Source organism: Manduca sexta, chromosome 24 (genome assembly GCF_014839805.1).
Source record: "Manduca sexta isolate Smith_Timp_Sample1 chromosome 24, JHU_Msex_v1.0, whole genome shotgun sequence".
Taxonomy (NCBI): Eukaryota; Metazoa; Arthropoda; class Insecta; order Lepidoptera; family Sphingidae; genus Manduca; species Manduca sexta.
In genome coordinates, this window is record NC_051138.1 from 7056243 (window position 1) to 7076065 (window position 19823).

At 32.8% G+C, this 19823-nt stretch overlaps 1 protein-coding gene and 1 long non-coding RNA gene across 6 annotated transcripts; both read left to right on the forward strand.

The window, feature by feature from the left end:
* The first annotated feature begins 8 nt into the window (after positions 1 to 8).
* LOC119190493 lies at positions 9 to 2518 on the forward strand. 4 transcript variants are annotated; one of them, XR_005112941.1, is made up of 3 exons: positions 9 to 44; positions 2003 to 2151; positions 2446 to 2518. It is a non-coding gene; the product is annotated as an uncharacterized LOC119190493 (long non-coding RNA). The 4 variants fall into 4 exon arrangements; XR_005112940.1 differs by lacking the exon at positions 9 to 44 and adding an exon at positions 51 to 89; XR_005112938.1 differs by lacking the exon at positions 9 to 44 and adding an exon at positions 178 to 304.
* Positions 2519 to 6857: 4339 nt separating this feature from the next.
* On the forward strand, positions 6858 to 18625 carry LOC115448727 (proton-coupled amino acid transporter-like protein pathetic). Of its 2 annotated transcripts, none has more exons than XM_030176266.1 (6): positions 6858 to 7295; positions 12140 to 12317; positions 13403 to 13760; positions 14105 to 14280; positions 14376 to 14548; positions 15487 to 18625. In XM_030176266.1, exons 1-6 carry the CDS (start codon positions 7040 to 7042, stop codon positions 15723 to 15725), a joined length of 1380 nt encoding a protein of 459 aa, XP_030032126.1. In that variant the 5' UTR covers positions 6858 to 7039; the 3' UTR covers positions 15726 to 18625. The 2 variants fall into 2 exon arrangements, with proteins under 2 accessions (XP_030032126.1, XP_030032127.1); XM_030176267.2 differs by having other exon boundaries at positions 6876 to 7012.
* Positions 18626 to 19823: the final 1198 nt, after the last annotated feature.

Consider the following 19823-nt stretch of genomic DNA (forward strand, 5'->3'; position numbering starts at 1 on the left):
CTTACGTATTTCTTCAAATTTAAATTCTTAATATATTGTCTTTCGTAAGTATTCCAATTAGTAGTTTTCGTAAGTATAGTCAATTCCAGGTAAAGTATAATCCATTTTTCCAATTGTCAAATCCAGAGTAAATATCAATTCAGTACGATTTTCCTCGTCAGTGAATATGTTTCATACTATCCGTAAAATATGTTTTACTATCCTCTTCTTAATTTAAAGCTTCATTGAGATATAGAATTTGCAATTCCACTATTTGCTCTTTGCTCCATGTATTGAGCGTGCTTCAAAATTTCAAAAACTTAGAGTAAGTACTTCCTCTAAGTTCAAATATAATCAATGGCAGATATTATCTGTCAGACTCAGCTGTTAAAGAACTGATTATAATACATTTTATAATATATGTCTGAAACCAATATCCTGTAAAATAGTTAACAAGTAAGATTTAATAACAATATTTACAATATTACTACGTAATAGAAATTTCAACGAAACAAACAAAACAACTAAATATCATTTACAGTGTCTTTTATAAATTTATACAAGTAAACATAAGTTGAGGCATTCTTAAGCAACTCTTTTAAACACGGGACCCGGTTAGGCTTATAGATTTTTAAAAGCTCATCCGCCAACACAAGGCGCTGAATGTTGAAAGATGAACATTCGAAGAAAATGTGATGTAGTGATTGAATTTTTTGTGATTGACAATATTCGCAATAGGGAGAATTAGCCATTTTAATACGATGAAGATGACAATTTAATCTATAATGACCAAAACGCATACGACAAATAATTGAATAAAATTTTCTATTGATAAAATTATTTTTCTTGCAAAACCAAGGAGTGGAGTTTATTTGGACATCCATACTAGCAAACCAGTTTCCTTTATTTTCATGGTGTGTGTATTGATATGAATGTCTCCCCATGCTTGACACATACGCTGTTTTAAGAAACTAACAGCGTCTGTGTGTGGTATGGATACAGTCATATCAATATTGGAATTAGGAATTAATTCTTGTAACTCAACAATTTTTTGGCCAGGTAATCTGCCCTTTCATTTCCTATGACGCCAATATGTGAAGGAACCCAAACAAAACGAACTACTATATCTAATTTGGACAGTTCGACCCATAGTTCTTTTATTAAATAAATGACATAATTAGTGTTAGCATGAAATTGATTATTTGCAAGGTTTTCTAATACACTCCTGCTATCACTAACTATTATCCATTTAGTATGGTCAGAATTACAATTTTTTATGTGTTTTAAAGCACTGAAAATGGCGACAGCTTCAGCTGTGAAGATACTAGCAGCTTTATCAATTTTTTACCGATGCCTATATTTGATGAGGGCTCATATATGGCAAAAGACACAGCCCTATCATTTTTGGAGCCATCAGTATATATAAATTTATGGTCTGAAAATTTTAAAAGCATATTGATTACTTCTTCTTTCGAGGGCAGGTCCTTTTTGATTTAAAATTATATCAATAGATGGAAACTTACTAATGTAAGATCCTTCATAGCAAGGCAAAATGTGTTTTGATTGATAAATGTTCATGTTTTTAATAAAGCTCATGAACTCTTGAAGACCTTGTAAAATATAAATTGGTTTAGGGAGAATTGAGTAACAGAATGCAACAAGTTGGCCAAAAGATTATTATTAGTTACACTAAAAGTTTTAATATGAATCTTTCTTTCAAGTAATTAAATCGAATACTTAATGGTGGGACATTACATTCTATTTGCATTGCATTTATGGGAGTGCTTCTGAATGCCCCGGTAATAATACGCAAACACTTGTTTTGCAAAACATCTAAACTATTTACAATTCTAGCATCTGCAGCAAAGCAATAAAACCATATTCAAAATGACTACGAACTAACGATTTGTACAATAACAACAAAATTTTGGGGTCAGAACCCCAATATGAACCAGACAAGGACTTTAAAATGTTACATGCTTTATTTGCCTTATTAATTATATGTTTTAAATAATTATTCCAGGATAAATTATATGAAATATGGACACCCAAAAATTTCACTTCAGATGTAGTGGGTAACAAACAATTATTATATTGCACAGCAGGTGTACTGTGACAATGTTTACCAAATACAATAACTTTAGACTTGGATGGATTCACACTGAGATCAAGGTAAGAAAAATAGTTGTACAATTTTGCTAATGCATCATTAATTGTTGAAACCACTTGTGATACATTAGTTCCAGATGTATAAACAACCAAATCATCTGCGAATTGTAAATTTTTAACATAAGGGCCCAATATTAGATTTAGTCTACGGATATACAATATGAATATTAAAGGCGACAATATACCCCTTGACAAACTCCTTTTGACGAAAGTCTAGGACCATAAAGGTGTCTATTAAATTTAGTAAATACTTCTCTGTTCATTAAGAAATTTTTAATCCACTTTATAATTTTTCAGGAATCCCTATTTGTAATAACTCAAGGCATAGAATATCTATGTTTACACTATTAAAAGCACCTGCGATGTCAAAGAATACACCGACCAAGTTTTCATTTGCGGATATAGAGTTTTGTATATCCAGCTGTAACTGGCAAACGCTTTTCTAGCAGAACGATTTCTACGAAAACCAAATTGATTGGAAGGTAATATATTATATTTTTCTACATAGAACTCTAAACGATGTTTAAGCAATTGTTCAAATAATTTACCAACACAAGAAGTAAGTGCTATAGGGCGATAAGAATCGGGGTGTAACTTTGGCTTATCAGGTTTTAAAATTGGTACAAGGCAATCCATTTTCCAGTCTTGTGGTATTATGTTATTATCCCAAAGAAGATTCAAGATTTGTAAAAATATCTCTAAACTTGTAACACTGAGCTTTTTGAATAAAATATATGACATTCCGTCGAGACCATAAGCAGAATCTCTACGAGATGAGATGGCTGATATGAGTTCTTTTATCGTAAAAGGATTGAGGAGAAAGCTATTGTTGGTATTTACATTATTGGTAAAAGTAATTCTGAGTTATATTGTACAGAGTCCGAGTATATTTCTTTAAAAATCAGATACCCATAAGTCATCTTCATGATTATTAAAATTATAGGTTTTATTAAATTTTCGCATAAATTTCCATATGATAGACAATGGTGTGCATCTATTAAAGGTTTCACAAAGAGAGAACCAACTTTTTCGCCTTTCTATTTTAAAGTTAGTTTTTAACTGCTCTAAGCCTTTTGAACTGTAAATAAGTTTCCTGTGTGGGATTATTCTTGAAAGATATATATGCAGTTTTGAAATTTGATACAGCCTGTGTACACTTTTGATTCCACCACGGAAGTGTAGGGCTTTTCCTATTGTTTCTCTGACATGAATGAGTTGTAATATTTGAGTTCTCATACAAATATGATCTATTACAATTGGGAATAGAATTCGCAGCTGCAGTGCGCAAAATTTTGCAAAAAAGGAGATATGAGTCAAGAGGAGTTGTATCATCTATTACAAAATCTACTAATAAAACATCAACTTGTTTTCTATACATTTGCCAATCCACCAGTTTGTAATTTGGGTAAATGGGCAAATGTACAGCATTAAAACAATTTCCTTGAGTGTGAATGTTGGGTTGACTAATCATTACTTTTATGATTATAGGAATATGATAACTAGTACCAAGAGGACAATCATGTACAGACCAGTCACAGTTGAGAGCCAGTGATGAAGATACCAATGATAAATCCAAAGCATTGGGTCGCCATGTTGGAGAACCGATAGTCGTTGCTTGCCCATCATTAAGGAGAACCAAATTATTATCCTCAATAACCTCTAGAATATTTCGACCACGCGGGCTGTCGGAACCACAGCCCCAACAAGTGTGATGAGCGTTAAAATCGCCCGCAAATATGAAAGGACTAGGAATAGACTTAACCAATGTATCAAAATTGTTTTTGCTGAAGACTGGGTTAGAGTTTAAAGGACTATAGAAACTAACTATACATATATCTTTATTATTAACTGTTATTTTCACACATACATTTTGTAAGGAATTATCGAAATAGGTGTTAATTCTAGAATAAATAATGCTTTTATGTATTATAATTGCAACACCATTGTGTTTGTTACCACAATCATTCCTTTCAACATTGTAATTTTTAATTTTAAAATTTTGTTCAGGTTTTAACCAAGTTTCACTGATTATAGCAATATGAATATTGTGTGTATAAAGAAAATTAATAAATATATGTTTGTTACTATTCAGACTTTGGGCATTCCATTGTATTATATTTAAAGTTGATAAATCCATTATGAAGATGAAGGGAATTTATTACTTAGCGTTGCTTTTAAAACTTCTTTAATGGAAGTAGAATTAATAGGGGCATCTTTTATTACTTATTATTTTAATAATTGTTTCAACTAATGTGCTTATAAATGTATCCGATTTCATTAAATTATTAATTTGCGTATCTAAAGTACGAGCAGAAAGAGCTGGAAATGCATTGGAGTCAAAAGTTCTGAATATGTGGCATTTCTAGATTTTATTTTATTTTCTTCAACCTTTTGTTTTTATTGGACATGTCGACGAAATAGCAACGTGATTGCCTTTACAGTTGACACATGTGGCATCTTTAGAGTCAATTTGGCAATTTTAAAATTGTGATTTAATGTACAAATCGAACATACTTCTGCACTACGGCAGAATTTAGCAATATGTCCATATTTCAAACATTTAAGGCATTGCTTAACGGGAGGAATATATTTACTTACCTCGTGTCGCCACGAGTCAAGATATATGTAGTTAGGGAGGATGGTGGAGGCGAAGGTTACAGCCACTGCCTGGGTCGGAATAAATTTTACCACACCGTCGTTCCCTTTCATCCTGCGCATAAAGCGCCTGACCTGCACTACGTTTTTGGAACTACCAATCAACGAAAAGACCTGTTTATTGGACATATCAATAGGAACCGAAGTGAGAACTCCAGTGACCTCTGTATCTCTAGCGGGTATAGTTGCGTTCAGAGACAGTTGGTCGAGCAATTTTTATTTTGTATGAACATGTTAGCATTGTTAGGCAAATCAAATGTTATTCCAACCTTGTACTTATTGATGGAGCGCAAATGCATAACACCTGATACTCCATGCTCCCGTATACCTTTTGAAAGGGCCATGCGATCCCTATCACTGAATACTTTGTTCTCGTCCAGGTGGTTAAGGAAGACTATTAGTTCGGTTTGATTTGTATCCTCGGGATACTTACGTGTACCCTTTTACCTTGTATATTTTATATTTGTCTTTGGGATCTTTATGTTTTGATCCTGCAGCTCCAAGAGACTCCGACGAATCCGTGTCTGAAGATCCGAAGCTCGATAGGTCTGGATCCGGAGGTTCAAGTTCATCTTTTCTCCGTCTCTTCCTGCCCATTTTGATGGGCTAACTATTTATGTAGACACTTATTTAATAAATATGTGAAGGCTAATGTACAAAATATACTAGAAAAGCTTTTTAAATAAATAATTCAAAAGGGCGCCTTTGCTTATTCACAGTTTCCCCCTGCCTTTTTCCAGCATCATGCCAATAACAAATTGACATTAATAATTGTTGTCAGTCGTCGATAGTGATGTAAACATATGTGGAAAATACGAATATTGATAATAATTGCTAGAAACGTTCCCTAATTTCATAATATTCGCTTATATTTAGGTTATTATTCTAATATTCGTTACATCACTACGCATATAATAGCCAATGTCTTCAAGAAATAGAAATTACCTGTAAAAATATATCAACATTTTAAAGTTGATCCTATATCGATAGATTGATGATATGTATATTTAATTAAAAATTACAAATTGATCAGTAGGCAAAGTTTAATTTTATAAAAATATAACGTCTTGACATTATTATATTCTTATAAATAGTACATAGTCCACCAATCCGCACTAGGCCAGCGTGGTGGATAAAAGTCTAATCCCTCTCAGTACAGTGCTAATATAATTATTATTTATTATTATAGTAGAGTTTCGCCATCGAGTCGTGTCACAGAAATATGGCGGCAAATTATAACAAATCAATGGTTTGTAACCCAGTGAAGAGATGAGTTTATCATAAAATGATATTTTTTGTTTAATGTTATTAATGCTCTTAAATAAAAACATTATTTATTTCATGTTTACACGGGGTTATAAGGCAATTTTTTAAAAATTTGCCGTCATACTTTCTGTGTTATGTCTCGCTGGCCAAACTTTTAATATAAATAATCAAATCGATTTAATTTTTCGCTCTTATAGCCGTAGTAGGTAAGCACTAGCAATGGTGCCAGATTAAGGAGAAATACCCGCAAATTCGGGGGAGATGCCCAAGAGTATTAAAAACAATTTATCTTTCGTTTGTGACATAACAAAAAAATGACAAATGACGGTACTCGGTTTTTGTTTATAGTTTTAAGCGGCTAATGTAAACATTTCGGTCTCAAGTACCTACGATGTGATGTTTTGTCGATACTTTAATTCTGTTACATTGTATTGAGTGGAACGCTTATAAAAATACTGTTCGTATTTTATATTATTCGACATGTAGTGTCGAATACAGGTAACTAGAAACAAGTTCTATTATATCTAATAATGAAGTCGTAATTTGAACTTTATATATTGTACGTATCCATTTTCAAAATCTTTTTAGCAATAAAACACCGTTTACAGAATGAAAATCCATGATTTATTACATTGTTTACGACATATATCGTATACATACTTGAGAATCGCGCGTCGTTTACGCGCCGACGCGACGCATAAATTCCAACGACTGAGTGTTGCAAACGTTTTCGACACGGGATGTGTTAACAAAGTACCACACTAGTACCTCGGCTCTGATAGTTATTATCGGAATTCGAGGTATTGCCACGCGCGTATTTAGCAACACTGTTCACTGGCATCTGCTCTCTGGCAGAGGTTGGTGTAATATTATTTTTCGTGCAGTAATGAAAGGTCTTCGATGTGTGATGCGACACAATAATGTGATATAGATTGAGGAATAGGTAATTTATTTTTATTAAAATAAAATAATGAGTGATGAAAAGCAACCGCTCCTCACGGGGCCAAATATTCCTGATTATATCGAGGTACAGCCTGTGGAACTGACTGCTGGTTCGCTAGCAACGCCGGACGAAAAACCTAAACCCGATTACCACCCAGCTTCGGAAAGATGTTTAGAATATCCGACGTCGAATTTCGATACCTTAATACACCTTCTTAAAGGTAACATAGGTACCGGCATCCTGGCAATGCCAGATGCATTTAAAAATGCTGGATTAATATTTGGTAAGCATAAAAATGATGTTTGCTCTTTATTTTCATAGATTTTTTTATAACATTTAAAAATAGCAACTAGTGCCTACAAAATTTAATATCTAATTAATTTTTATAAATAATTGATTAATATTTTGCCATACAGTGGCAAATTTTAACAATGAATTACCTGGTACCGAAAATTGTTTATTATGTCCTTATGAAATTATGCATTATGTATAGTAAAATAAAACTCTTAAAATTTTTATTTGAATTTTGTAAAAGAAAGTAGTATTTCATGTCCATACATATGACATGCCATTAGCTTTAGCTTTTGCTCATGGCTTTAGCTATGTGAAAGAGGTTTTCGTTTTAAAAGTCTCCTTTATATATTCCCGAGATTGAAAATAGCTTATGTCCTTCCCAGGATTTAATCAAATTCCATTAGGTAGATTTCGAGTTTATCACATTTGGACAGGCAGACAGATGCAATGGGGGACTATTATAAAATATATTATTCTGAATTTTTTAAAAAGTACAATTCAATCATACGTCTTTGTTGCCTTACGTTAATCATTTATGCAGTGCATACAATAAAATCTCTCAAAAGGAATTCATTTCCATGTTTTTACAAACTTTTTATTAAAAACGGACTATCCAACACTAAAAGATTTTTTAAGTACTAACCAGCAGTTCCTGAGATTAACATGTTCAAACAAACAAACACTTTAGCTTTATATAATTAAATTCATTCATTCATTGAATAAGATTAAATTCATAAAAATATAATTTTATAATTACCTACTGTAAATGGAAATATCAAAATACATTATTAAGATATGTTAGAAATATTGGAAATATTTTACTATTAGATTCTTTTCAGAATATAGATTTAAATGAAGAGGATTTTGCAAAATTGAATCTATATCTATACTCATTATATAAAGCTGAAGAGTTTGTTTGTTTGTTTGTTTGTTTGAACGCGCTAATCTCAGGAACTACCGGTCCAAAACCGAAAAATTCTTTTGCCTTGGATAGCCCTTTGTTCGTGGAGTGCTATAGGCTATATATCATCACGCTATACCCAATAGGAGCGGAGCAGTAATGGCTAATCTCAGGAAATACCGGTCCAAACTGAAAAAATCTTTTTGCGTTGGATAGCCCTTTGTTCGTGGAGTGCTATAGGCTATATATCATCACGCTATACCCAATAGGAGCGGAGCAGTAATGGCTAATCTCAGGAACTACCGTGTCCAAACTGAAAAATTCTTTTTGCGTTGTATAGCTCTTTGTTCGTGGAGTGCTATAGGCTATATATCATCACGCTATACCCAATAGGAGCGGAGCAGTAATGGCTAATCTCAAGAACTACCGGTCCAAACTGAAAAAATCTTTTTGCGTTGGATAGCCCTTTGTTCGTGGAGTGTTATAGGCTATATATCATCACGCTATGACCAATAGGAGCGGAGCAGTAATGGCTAATCTCAGGAACCACCGGGTTTCAACTGAAAAATTCGTTTTGTGTTGGATAGCCCTTTATTTCTGGACCGCTATGAGCTATATATCATCACGCTATGACCAATAGGAGCGGAGCAGTAATGGCTAATCTCAGGAACTACCGGTTTGGACTGAAAAATCTTTTTGTGTTGGATAGCCCTTTGTTTCTGGAGTGCTATAGGCTATATATCATCACGCTATGACCAATAGGAGCGGAGCAGTAATGAAACATGTTGCAAAACGGAGAAAATTATTAGTTTTGAGAGCTTCCGTTGCCTGCGCTGCGTAAATGGTTAAAGTTATGCAGCAATCATGTATGAAGGGATTGTTCCACTTAAAAGTTCTAAAAATATATTATAAAACAAAGTCCCCGCTGCATCTGTCTGAACGTGTTAAACTCAAAAACTACCCAACGTATTAAGATGAAATTTGGTATGGAGACAGTTTGAGACCCTGGGAAGAACATAGGCTCCCGGAAAGTACTACTTTTATAACGGAAAACTTTAGCCTGAAATAACTTTTTATAACGCGGGCGGAGCCGCGGGCAAAAGCTAGTCTATAATAAAGGATGATAGATAAGTTAGAAACATGTCATTTGAATACCAAGCATACTATATTATACTAAGCATATGGAATTGTTATGAGCCCTTTAACTGTAACTATTCATTCAATGACTATAATATAGAAATTAGTAGATCTAACTAGTTTACACAACATACAATTGTTTCTAAGTATTATAATGTTATCATCAATGTTTTACAAGTATCAAGATGTAATAATTTTATTCTGTTGTATTATTACTAGCTTTTGCTTACGACTTTATCCGCATGAGGGTTTTTCGAGGATAAAATCCTACTATAAATTTTCCCAGTATAAAATTAGCCTATATTTTTCTAGAGTCAAAATATCTCCATACGTAATTTCATCTATATCCATTTGGTAGTTTTTAAGTTTATCGCGTTGAGATAAACAGACGCGGGGGGGGGGGCTTGTTTCATAATATTATTTTGGTTAAAATATAATATGTTGTCGCAATATATAGCTTCGCTGATGAACTACTATAAGTATAAGGGCACTTAACACTATGGACATTCCTTTAGATTTTTTCGGCGCCTATCGAACGGATTCAGAAAAAACACGATCAAAACGAACCGTCCGGCCCGGCCCCTAGAAGATGTCGCGTGTTCCACGACACTTCTATAATCAGAGTGACTTGCCTTTTACGATAGATAGGATGAATTGACGGAATTCTCCTATGACCTAATTTCAGAGCAGAATACTTCCGAATATAGTAAATTGTACATACATAATATATCTTTGCCAGTCTTGAAGATTCGTCTTCGGTTAGTCACGTATTTGGCTTCATTTGTTTCCCATTATTAATATTATAAATGCGTTCGTGATGTTATGGTAACATAAAATAGAAAGAAATTTAAGTAAATTTTTGTCTTTACACAAATCCAGTAGAAAAACTGTTGTCTTCGTGAATTCTGGTGTGTGATGAAACCATAATGTCACAAACATACCTATGTATATACATGTGCGTGCGAACACAGTTTGGATATCATACCCCGCAGTCAACACCGGGGGAAACCCACGAATGGGTTACTGGAATCTCCCGGCTTAGCGATTACAGGGTCCTTGAAGAAAGTTAGGAGTGGGGGAAGGATAAGGAAACCTGTTGGATGGGAGGAGGTGAGAACGCTAGGAACTGTTCGCGAGCCCTTATAGACCACAATGTGAATTGGCAACTATGAAGTATAACAATGTCCCCCAGTGCGTGGAAACCGAGCGCACAAGAATTAATTCGGTGGGGCACACAGTTGAAAAATCAAACATAATTATCACCCCTTTTTAACCTGTGGGTTTTTATGAATAACGCCACACAAGAAAAAATTACTACTAGGGTACCTAAGCATACTAATCGTATTTATCCATTTTTGATAAATAGTGGTATTTGATATTAAAGTATTTTTCTAACACGCATCAAACGGTGTTTATTTAAAATCAGTAAATTTCTATAATCAGTCAATAGGTATCTTTATTAACTTTAATTTAAAAAAACTGAAACATGTTTTTCTTTTTAGACTTTAACCTAGAGAGAACGCATTCCTACCTGTTATGAGAAAAACTATTTTGATATTTATTGTTTCTGCTCATCTTACTCTGGCACTAGCAACCAGCGGGTCGCTGCACTGTGGCGGCACACTGGCCTCGATCGCAGGGCTTCTCGTTACTTTCATTACATTAGTATCGCTCATAGTAATTGTGAATGCACTACTATATAAAATTTATTGACATCTATAATATGTTCCGGGTATTACATCACCTTTGAACCGGAGTTAACTATCAGAATCCTATATATGTACCGATTAGAATTTACATGCTATTTATTTATTTCGCGTTAACGTTTATTCCCGGGATAAAAATAGCCTATAGCACTAATGGGTTACGTAACTTCCTGTTGGTTAAAGAATTTTTAAATATGGTTTAGTAGTTTTTAAGTTCATCCATTAAAGATAAAAAAAAAAAACATTATGAAGTCTAATATTTTCTGTTTTTAATACTAGTAGGCCTGGCAGATGTTGTCTTATTACAGATCGTCTTTTACGTAGACCGCATTTTATGTACAAACTTCTTTAATATTTTTAGATTTCGACAACAGGACCACCTATCGGATCCAAACTTACGCTATTTTTCAATATGAAACCAGCCAAATACGCTCATAAAGTTTGTATGAAGAATGATTTTCACCAAAAACATGATAAATATTTCCACCTTTTACCGTCCTTTCTCGTTTATTTTCCGAAATTATTAGTTTATACAAAACTAGTCCTAACAATTACGAATACAACAGAAAAGGAATCAGCCAAATTATCTAGCCGTTCTCCTCTAAAATGATACTCTTACTTTAGTTGATTAACTTTAATTTAATTGATTTTTAATAATATGTATAAATATAATAATAAATGAGACCTATTTGCAATACCAATCCTGGATCTATGACCCTAACCATACATTATCTTGATACACAAGTACATACTAAATCGTGATATCAGTTAGATCAGCTATTTGTAGTTTAATCTCATGAGCGAGATGTAGGTAGTCTATAATTCTGCACTTTATATCGCATTATTCTACTTTAATAACAACATTAATAATATAACTTCAGCTATTTCCTTCAGTCTTTCCCTGGTTTTCCAGCAGGAAAATCAGGGAAAGGCATGTACTACTTATTCGCATTTGTTTATTTTGAATGTAGGTAAAATAGACTGTAGGTAATATAATATGAATGATCACTGTTGTACTAGGATTTCAATATTGTCGTCTCAATATGTAGTGAATAATCATGAATATAACAAAGTACTATATTTTTATAGGTGTATTTTGCACTATGGTTATGGGAGCTATATGCACACATTGCATGCATGTGTTAGTTCAGTGTTCTCATGAGCTATGCATCAGAAGTCAAAGACCCGCATTAAGCTTCTCTGAAGTCGTCGAAGATTCGTTTGCTTCAGGCCCTATATCTTTTCGGCCATATGCTAAGAAAATGAAGTAAGTATTTTGATACAATAACATTATAATATTCTAAGTAACAATTGCCCCAATATGTGTTTTTGTTCAATATAAAGTTGCAGGTACTTACCTATAACAACAGTGTACGTCCGATCCTATGAGAATATTATACCAATATTATTTGTCTCATGTTACCATTATCTGATAACCTTGAGTGTTGACTAAATCGTTTTCCAATATTTTGAGTGTAACAAATTACGCCTCAGTTGTATGTACATAATAATATGTAATAATAACTTAGAATACCTTGTATTATCGTAAAAATATCGGGTAAAAGGATTTTATAAATTCCTTTACTGGAATTTCGCTTAAATAACTTATGATGCATAATGTACATTATTGCGTGATACATCTTATTATTGTAATATATAAATAGTATAGAAAATTTCCGCTTTTTAAATCAACAAATTTAAGTGTCACAAACACCTACACCTACTGTGAACAAACAAATAAATTTTCCCCTTCATTTATAATACTTGTATGTAGGTTCACTGATAACGTTCATTTAATAATTCGTTATCATAAGTTCTGTACCGCTATTTGCTAACTAACAATCTTTTTAAAAGACTATTTAGTTTTATTGATAAAGTAAAATAAAAACTGGCACACGGAGAAGGTAATAGGCAAAAAATGATGCCTTCAAACAAATTCATATTTGTGGCTTTCAGTGAGGAAACATAAGTAACGGGCTTTCTAGGGATTTTTTATCAACGATTGCGTGCTCATCTGAATAAACGCCCGATTATTAATTTCAGCTATTTTAATTTAATATTTATTAAAATTATAATGTTCTTACTTGGGATTTCTAAATACATTGAATAACTGCAGTATCTCGTGTACAAACATCTTAATAGTGCCAGCGGCTGGTAGACTCAGATGTGTATCAGATATTATATTTTGGTTTAGGTGACGCGCTTTTTTTCGTATGAATTAAATATACTTATAATAATAAAAATTTCATAAAATGAACAAAGTTAACACTCACATACAAAGCATTGTATTGTCAGTTTATGTATTAATATGTTACGTATAGCATAATCCATATATTATGTTGATTGTTTCAGGACTATTGTTAATGTTTTTCTGGTCACAACACAATTGGGATTTTGCTGTGTATATTTTTTATTTGTTGCCACTAACCTGCAAGACTCGCTGCGTTTATTTCATATAAATTTACCTGTACACGTGTACTTGGTGTTGCTGTTCCCGCCAATATTAGCACTTTCTATGGTGAAAAATTTAAAATATTTGACACCAGTGTCTCTGATTGCTTCTATAATGACCGCTTGGGGTCTTGTAATAACATTTTACTATATTCTGCAAGATTTGCCACATACTGACACGGTGAAAGCCATAGCTACTTGGCATCAACTGCCATTGTATTTTGGTACAGCTATATATGCATTTGAGGGCATCGGAGTGGTAAGTTTTCATAATCATATAAAGAATTTTATTCTTTATTTCTAATTTCATCAGATCATCTAGATAATATATATAATAGGTACCCTACTAAAACACTACAGCATACCGTTATTAAATTCCTGTGCTAAAATGGCCAACTCATAAAAGGATTGATTGCATTGACGCGGGCAGAATGACATCATTCGTTATAGCTCCACATTATACATGTAATAGTATATTGAAGTTTGTCCTAGTTTTGTGTACTATGATGTCATACTGATATTTTGTATATAAAAAATAAAATCGAATACTAGACTAACAACCGATTATATTTTTATAAAATTTCCGGCGTTCTGTTTTTTCAGGTATTGCCATTAGAAAATAACATGAAAACTCCTGAAGACTTTGGGGGATGGACGGGAGTTTTAAATACTGGTATGGTCATTGTAGGAGCACTGTATACAGCAGTAGGCTTTTTTGGATATTTGAAATATGGTAATCATGTTCAAGGAAGCATAACACTAAATTTGCCGAATACCCTGTAAGTTCACGTAAATACCACAATGTTTATGCTCCAACAACATACCTAAACAAAATAACCATTGAATTTACAAAAATACTGTATTTTTTTTACAGATTAGCTCAAAGTGTAAGGTCTGTAATGGCAGCTGCAATTTTCCTTTCGTACGGTCTACAATTTTATGTACCGATGAATATAGTGTGGCCTTACGTGAAATCTAAATTGACTTCAGAACAAGCGCTGAAATATGGCGAGACTGTTACAAGATTCGTCCTTATATCAACAACATGTAAGTTTTATTTGTCTTGTACAATTAATTGTGAATAAATTCGATATTCATATTTGATGCATACTCGATATCTTTAACATTAGACGTGTCTGGGGAATTGGTTATCATTTATCATGTTTATACAAAAAGATAGTGAAAGCTCGTTACCTACATTCTACTTCGTTATACAAATATGTAGGTAACGACTTATTTATTTACAAATAGTTTCAAAGTAAGTATTGTTATGGCGTTGATTCAACAATATTTGACGTCTATCGATCTCAAGACTTTTCTCGAATAAGGCAAATATTTTGAAAATTCCATACCCACTTACAGACCACAGTTGCCAAGCTAAGTAGGTACTATTGCGCATTTGGATCAATACGTAAAATGACTCATCGACATTAACCAATTCGTTCATTGACGCAAACACCAACCGACAAAATTTTATTCTCAACATCTACTGAAGTATCTATTGTAGTATTCTACCATAACGAATATTACTATCGGAAGAGGCGTATCCGCGACATCAAAATTTCCTTGAAGTGCACCGGTGCGGTTAAGAGTGTCTCGTTGAGGACTACACGGTAAACTTGAGTTGTTTTAATAGACTCAGACCTCTCTCTCTTTTAGTTTGGTTAAATCATCCGTTATATTAATCATTTCATTTATAGATATTTTATCGTGCTTATAGATTTTTTTTTCGGGCATTGTTGGAAATTGCACTGATCGTTTGAGTGTAAATAAAAGACTAGACACATTCAACTCCTCGAACTTTCGTAACATATTTATACAAAACGTACAAAACATGCGATATCACAATTGACGTCGACCTTTCCAAAGTGTACTATCTAACAAATGGCAAATATGATACTGGAATTATGTTATTGAACACTATATGAATTATGCTCGTTATCGGCCGCGACTGCCAACTAATAAATAAAATGATCTGTGCACAGTTCTGGCTGCAGCGTTGATTCCAAACTTAAGCGGAATTATTTCACTCGTTGGTGCATTCAGCAGTTCGGCGCTCGCTCTCATATTCCCGCCGATTATAGAAATCATGACCTTCTGGCCGGACCAATTGGGTAAATATGATTGGAAACTGTGGAAGGACGTTGTTATTATAATATTCGGTATTACGGGTTTTGTATTTGGTACTTATACTAGTATAGAAAATATTATAATCCACACGTAAATGAATGCTTCAAGGAATAAAATTAAAAAATCATATTTACATGCTTACCAAAGATTACGAAATGTAATAATTTATTATAAAATTGACAATAATGATTATTTATATACTTATTCTCTGTGTCTATATAACTGTTGCTTTTTAGATAATTTGTTGTTACCTATAGAGTGTTATTGGGATGGTGATGTTTTGAAGCAAATAAGCTTACGACCAGTTTACTCTGGACAACACAAAAAGATGTACGACTTACGAGTACATACGAACTACACTGTTTGTGTTAATTGTTGGTATTTCCAGACATGCTTTTTAATATCTACACTGTGCTTAAAACACCATCGTCTTAGGTCTTAATATGTTATAAGCTATTGATGAGCTTTTAGTATTAATTTAGTAAAATGTTACTGGTCATTCGTAATGTGGAGTACCTGGAGAAAATATCATTCCTAAATAATTAGATGTAATCTTGAAGTGATATAATTTTGTATTGGTATATTATACATTTGTATTGACTTATTGTGATTCATAGATTTATTGTTATTGTTTTTATTTGATATCTTTGACAGAATCTTTATTTTATTATTTAACTAAGCACAAATACTTACTAGTGATGAATTATTTTTTTCTTCTGTTGATAGAATTTGTATCGTTTCAGTTTGCTCGGTTAAATAATCAACGTGCTAAACAAATTTATACGTTTTATGCTTTTCTCATGTGTGTCTAATCTAGGTAATTTAGAGACCATAGCACACAAGCGTAATATGGTTTATTACGTGGAGATCAATATTTATACGCCTTACCTACCATATTCGGCGAAATGAATTTTAACATTTATCTATAATAAACAGATTTATTTATTTATATGTAAATACGGTTATATTTTCATTGTATCTTTTATAAAAAGAGACAACATGATTGTTATAGTATTAGAAGTACAAAATTTTAAATGTGAAAAAAGAAACATCGTACTTACAAAACATAAATGAACAACAACAAACAAACAACATTATAAATATCATATTAAATTATTTTATTGAGATGCGTGGAGATCATAACAATTAACATAAAGGTACAATTGTTTACAAAAAACTTTTTCCGTCTCTGAATGCTTTAAATTTCAGAATTATATAACTTTATTTAGATCTCTTCTATATCCCGTAAAACGATTATACCGTAAGTGTGCTATGCGCCTTAGTTACTATGATTATTGTCGTAAATGACTTGTACATTCCTATACCTACTATTAAAGTTTTACAGTTACCAGTTACGACATGAATAAAAGGGTGTACAGAAACAACTATTTATGCTTCAAATACGCAACCAAGGTTGATCAAACAAGCAGGCTTAAATATGAGAAAGTTTATTACACGCAAATAACGAAAAATATTATATATTACCTGCTAGTTCATGTCAATATCACAATTTTTCATATTTAACAAATTAGCCTACATATGTCATCAGATATGGTAACTGCCCGAAATTTTTTATGAATTTATATTTTTACAATTACAATACCTATGCGTGTATCCCATTTTGTGCTGCATGTAATAAGTTAAAGTTGAAATCAGCATTCTGGAAAGCGAACTCGATATTCAAACGAAATAAACCAAGCTGTAAAAGTGATATCTCTAGATTTGTTGCAAATTACTGCTGCGATGAAACTTGTTTTCTTTTACAATTTCTAGATATACATAAGTATCCACACATGGGCGTGGTTACGGATTTGCTCTAGAGGCTTGGATGAATATTCTGAAATCAACAATACAATTTAGGTACATACTACATAAATATAATATTTAGAAATTAATCTTTAGAAATTGCCATAAATTTGAAAAATTAAGATATTTAGAGGACAAAGTTTGCATATAATATGACCGTGCTTTGTATAAAGTTAAATCAATAACATACTCCTTATTGACCTTTAATTTATTTTGAAATGTTTTAAAGTTAGTATGTACTTGTATCATAATATTGCTTTTGGTAGCTATTGTTTTTTTTTGTTAGTTGTTTAAGCGTCCCGTGACTCGTACTACAACGCATAGATGCACTAACCCATGAAAGTTCTGGGCTATACATACGTGTCTATGCATTCTATTGCAGTTCCGTCACTGGTTGGTGAATTAGCGCTCATACAAGCGCGTATTTTATTGGTGTAAAACACGAACCTCAAACGCTTAAATCGAAACGCGATAACAGTCAACGGTGCGACGTACTGTCCGGTATTATTCCACTTGTTGCTTGCTGATCTCCGAATAAAATTCCTAAAGCCGTGATATAAATAAAACTACATAATGCTTTAGTTAAACATTGTTCGTTTATCTCCGTCATTAGATATTATGTAGTAGGTACGAAGTGATTAATGTTTTAGGGCAATTAGTTCATTTAGCTTAAAAAGCAAAAAGTGATTTTAATAATTCGACCATGGTTTACCTTTTTTTTGTAGACATAAATTTTGTGTAGAATCTACCAACCCGAATTATCGATTCTGAAACTGTGTTTTAATGTCATTGAATATGAATGTATGATAAAGGTTTATTGTATTCTAAAAACCTCCCAAATATTTTTTTGTCTGCATTTATGCTTTCTATAAACTTTCTATAAACATGAAATTTCGGTAGCCTTCTGAGGGCTTCTTTTATAGGCATTTTCGTCCTAAGCCATAATAATGCGCAAGTTGTTTTTAATTCTTCGAAATGTTTCTCAGTGATATGTATTATATCCAATGTAACTTAGTTTATAACATGGCGTGACCAAAAATTATCCGAAACATTTATTATTATTATTGACATAACTTTTCACTAAGAAATCTTGAACTGTTTATAAAATTTAACGAGTTATGCTCTCTTTGACGTTCGATGTGTATTTGTGTATTTAGTATAGAAGAATAAAATGTTTACGAAAGTCTTTTATTGTCCTTTTATTATTATTAAGTACCTACTAAAACAGTCATGGAAGAGCCCTGTGTTCAATGACTAGTTTCCACTAGCTAGTCAAATTTTCGGAAGAATAAAATAAGGACTTACAGCTTTAGAACTTGCGAAGGCTATATATATATAATAATACTTTTCGTATATTCGAACTAGCTAAGTCAGACTTGGGCTATACTATAATATTATCCTAAGTTATAATAAGAAATTTTATTTTAAGTTGCTATTAAATATTTTATAAGTAAATTCCAGAACTGGCCATTGGACTTGGCACCCATTTAGATCTTATTTCTTTTGTCGTTGAAATCAACAACCAAGGCATAATATTGAACTCGGCTCTCATTTCACATTTATGTTTTTGATGGGGTATACTGTATTTTATCAACGAACAAAATATCGGTAAGAATTATAATATAATTGCAATTTATTGCATGACTACACACGAGCAGGCAGGCAGCTTTCCATATATATTAGTGATGCGACTTGAGCTCTGTTTTCACTCGAGTCACTCGAATGAATTTGTCAAATTCGCACTCGAATGTCGTCGTCGTCTCTATTCGGGTTTCCGAGTCAACGCGGCGCATCGAACAGATTCTAGTGCCACAAGATATCACTTCACTACTCTATTTTACTTATATTATATGCCGCGCCGGTAAAAACCGAAATTGATAGTTTCAAACATGCATCACTTAGTTTGCCGCACTTTTAAAAAAGCCGAATTGCAAACTTGCATCTCGAGTCATATCGAGTGAGATCTTTTACTGGAGTGACCTCAGAACAATGACAAGCAGGAGTGACTCTAAAACTCGAGTACTTATAACTCTACTGAGGTAGTAAAATTGCTAGAGTAACTCGAGTCACAAAATCCTATTCGAGTCGCATCACTAATATAAATTTTCCTTGCAGGCAGCTCTCTCTCTCCGTCTTGAATAAGCAAAGATGACAGCATAGACTTTTATAGATGATGTTAAGGTGGTAGCTCAAGGTCCATTTTCATACATTTTGTTTCGGCTTTAATCTGGGTAACTAAACAAGTATTGGCAAGTAAAGAATTTAAATTCACGTCTAGTTAGTGATTAGTTCTCGCAGTTGAAAGAAAAACGTAAAAATAATTAATATGCATGGATATTTCGGCCTTTAAAATTTAATACGACGAAATTTTACCCAGATTAAAGGT